The 2,748-nt window shown below is 54.5% G+C and overlaps 2 protein-coding genes across 3 annotated transcripts in view; both read right to left on the reverse strand.

The window, feature by feature from the left end:
- The window catches only part of LOC111823988 (leukocyte immunoglobulin-like receptor subfamily A member 6), a 14,630-nt gene extending 13,064 nt beyond the window's left edge, over positions 1–1,566 (reverse strand). Inside the window, exons 1-4 of the mRNA XM_023747093.1 lie at positions 1,533–1,566; positions 1,379–1,414; positions 911–1,108; positions 29–253 (exon numbers count right to left, since the gene is read on the reverse strand). Of these exons, the coding sequence (XP_023602861.1) occupies positions 29–253; positions 911–1,108; positions 1,379–1,414; positions 1,533–1,566 (493 nt within the window). The remainder of the gene's footprint in view (positions 1–28; positions 254–910; positions 1,109–1,378; positions 1,415–1,532) is intronic.
- The window catches only part of LOC102418638 (leukocyte immunoglobulin-like receptor subfamily A member 5), a 42,984-nt gene that overhangs the window by 23,897 nt on the left and 16,339 nt on the right, over positions 1–2,748 (reverse strand). The gene's annotated exons all lie outside the window — the stretch shown is intronic.

Here is a 2,748-nt window from a genome sequence, read left to right on the forward strand (position 1 = left end):
GAGCTTGTATCCACCGTAGCATATGTACCGGCCCCCGTGGGAGGCTCGCGGGCGACAGTGTCCAGGGGGAAGTGGGCCTGAGAAAGCCCAGTCTGGATCTGCAGGAAAATCCTCTTGGGTTGGACCCGTCCCCGCTCCTTGTGCAGAATGAATATGTCAAGGCCGACATCAGAGCGACACTGGAGGGACAGGTTCTGTCCAGAGGCCACGATGGGGCCCTGCTGGCTCAGGAGGGAGGGCTTCTCATACTCACCTGGGGAGACCAGACCTGAATTACAGGGGCTGCTCCTCCCATAAACCCCCTTCTCTTGGACTGGCTCCCAGGATCACTCTCTCTCTGTTTCTGGCCAAGGAGCCTCTGTGTCCCTCACCCCACCTTCTCCCATAGGGCTCCCCTCCCAGCAAAGATGCCAATAATGTATCTGGTGACTTGATCCATGGATGGGGCAATAATGAAACTCACCTGAGAGCAGGAGCTCCAGGGGGTCACTAAGTGGTGAGCACACCTGGGGGCTGTCCCTGTAACAGCCATAGCATCTGAATGCCCCCCTGTAGCTGGAAGTCACGGGGCCCACAGGGAACAGGGCCTGGGACTGCCAACTGGGATGTGACTGTGAGTCCAGGGCCCAGGAGAGCCTGTGATCTCCTTCCTTAGTCAGAATGAATCTGCCAAATCCCTGCCATGAGCCACAGTGGAGGGTTACGTTCTCTCCATAGGTCACGACAGGGCTGGGCAGGGCTGAGAGGCTGGGTTTGCTGTAGGCTCCTAGGAGAGGAGGAGGCAGCGTGTTAAATGGGCTCACATCTCCCTCATGTCTCCCAGGGCTGGGCTGTGAGATGGGAACGCCCTGAGAGCAGACCCCCTTCCTGAGGCAGAACCTGAGGCTGGGATCCCTGAGTGTCCTCTCACCTGTTATCACCACCAGCTCCAGGGGGTCACTACGCTCTGACCAGCCAGCAGGGCTGCGATACTGACAGCGATATCTACCAGCATAACCCTCTGTCATGCGGGTGATGGAGGACATCAACTTGTCCCCCGGCTCCAGTGGCTCCTGTGTTTTCCATGGTGCTAGGCTTCCCTCTTTCTCCAGATGGTACTCCACAGCCTCTGGAGACCCCTGACACCAGATGGTCACGGGGCTCCCCCAGGGGATCACAGGGCCTGGTTCAGCCCAGATGGTGGGTTTGGGGATGGGCCCTGGAAGGAAACCAGTAGCTGTGTTCTAAGATATTTCCCACCCTCGGTCCCACCTCTCAGCCCAGGACCTTTCCCGATGTTACTTATCTATTAGCTTAGAACACTGTTCTTCCCCAGCTGCCTGGGGTTGGCCCTTGTCCCCAGTTAGAAGTGGGGCCTGGGACACCTGGGGAGACTCACCTGCCTGCACCGGGGTCCTGAGGCCCACACTCAGCCCTGGAAGAGAGTCCCTGTGAGAGATTTGCCCTGAACCCTGAGCACCTCCCTTCTCCCCATGAGCCTCCTGAGTCCTGGGTCCTGACAGACCAGGGCTCCCCTCCCCCTCCCATCTCACCGAGGCAGAGCAGGACCCTGAGGGTGGGAGTCATGTCTTCTCCTCTCTTTACACTCCGCTGTGCAGATGCAGGAGGCCAGTGTCTTCTAAACAGATAGACAAACAGGGTGTGGCCCCTCTGAGGCTGGCCCTCCCTGTGATGGAATTCTCACCTCAGCAGCCCCACAGAAAGTGGAACATTCACTTCCCAGAGGCCCACATCTGGTTTCAATGGAAAGGAAGAAACAGATCAGGGACTTCCTGAGACGCCCCTTGCAGGTGAGGTGACCCAGGGCACGTCCTTCCCTGTCAGAGCCTCCCCCACGGGGTCTCCTTCCCCCTCAGCCCGTCCATCAGCACCTCCCTGGGGTCCTCACCATGGACAGTGTCACCAGGAACCTGGAGACGCTTCAGGAAGAGGTGGGTCCCTGTGGCCTGCAGAGCTCAGATCAGCAGGGACACGCTCACCCTCTCCTTGTGCAGGTCAGGGCGATGTCCCTGTGACAAGGAGCACAGAGGGAAATGCAGGGAAATAACAGAGGAAACACGTCACTTCTCCTGGCCCTGAGTGTGGCTTTCTTTGAATCACAGCTGCTCTTGCGGACTTCTCTTTTTTTCGTAGCCACAGCATCTACTGCCGCTTCTTGGGGACAAACTTCTGAGTTATTTTTCCTCCTCAGTGCCCCTTGCTTCCTGTGTTAAAGTCTCCTCTTCATCCTGTGATCCAGCCTTCAAGCTTTAGGGCACATTGATTTGGGTTATAGTTATGATTTTGACTTAAATAAAATAAAATATTTATTAATTATGTAATATATTTACTTATTTATTTATTAATATTATTTTTTGCTGCCTACAAGAGACCATTGAAGTTCTTATTAAGATCCTTGAGGAACCTTATGACCATTGTTTTGAGCTCTGTATCTAGTAGTTTGTTTGCTTCCATTTCATTAAGTTCTTTTTCTGGAGATTTCTTTCTTTTTTTTATGGGGGACATGTTTCTTTGTCGCTGCATTTTGGCTTCTTCCCTGTGCTTGTTTCTAGGTATTATGTAGAGCTGCTATGTCCCCTGGAATTGGTAGGGTGGCCTTGCATAATAGGTGTCCTGTAGGGCCCGGTGGCTCAGCCTCCCAGTTACCTGAGCTGGGCACTCTAGATGCCCCCATGTGTGGGCTGTGTGCACAGTCTTGTTGTAGTTGAGCCTTAATTGCTATTGGCGTCTCAGGGAGGAATTGACCTC

Source organism: Myotis lucifugus, unplaced genomic scaffold, assembly GCF_000147115.1.
Source record: "Myotis lucifugus unplaced genomic scaffold, Myoluc2.0 scaffold_793, whole genome shotgun sequence".
Taxonomy (NCBI): Eukaryota; Metazoa; Chordata; class Mammalia; order Chiroptera; family Vespertilionidae; genus Myotis; species Myotis lucifugus.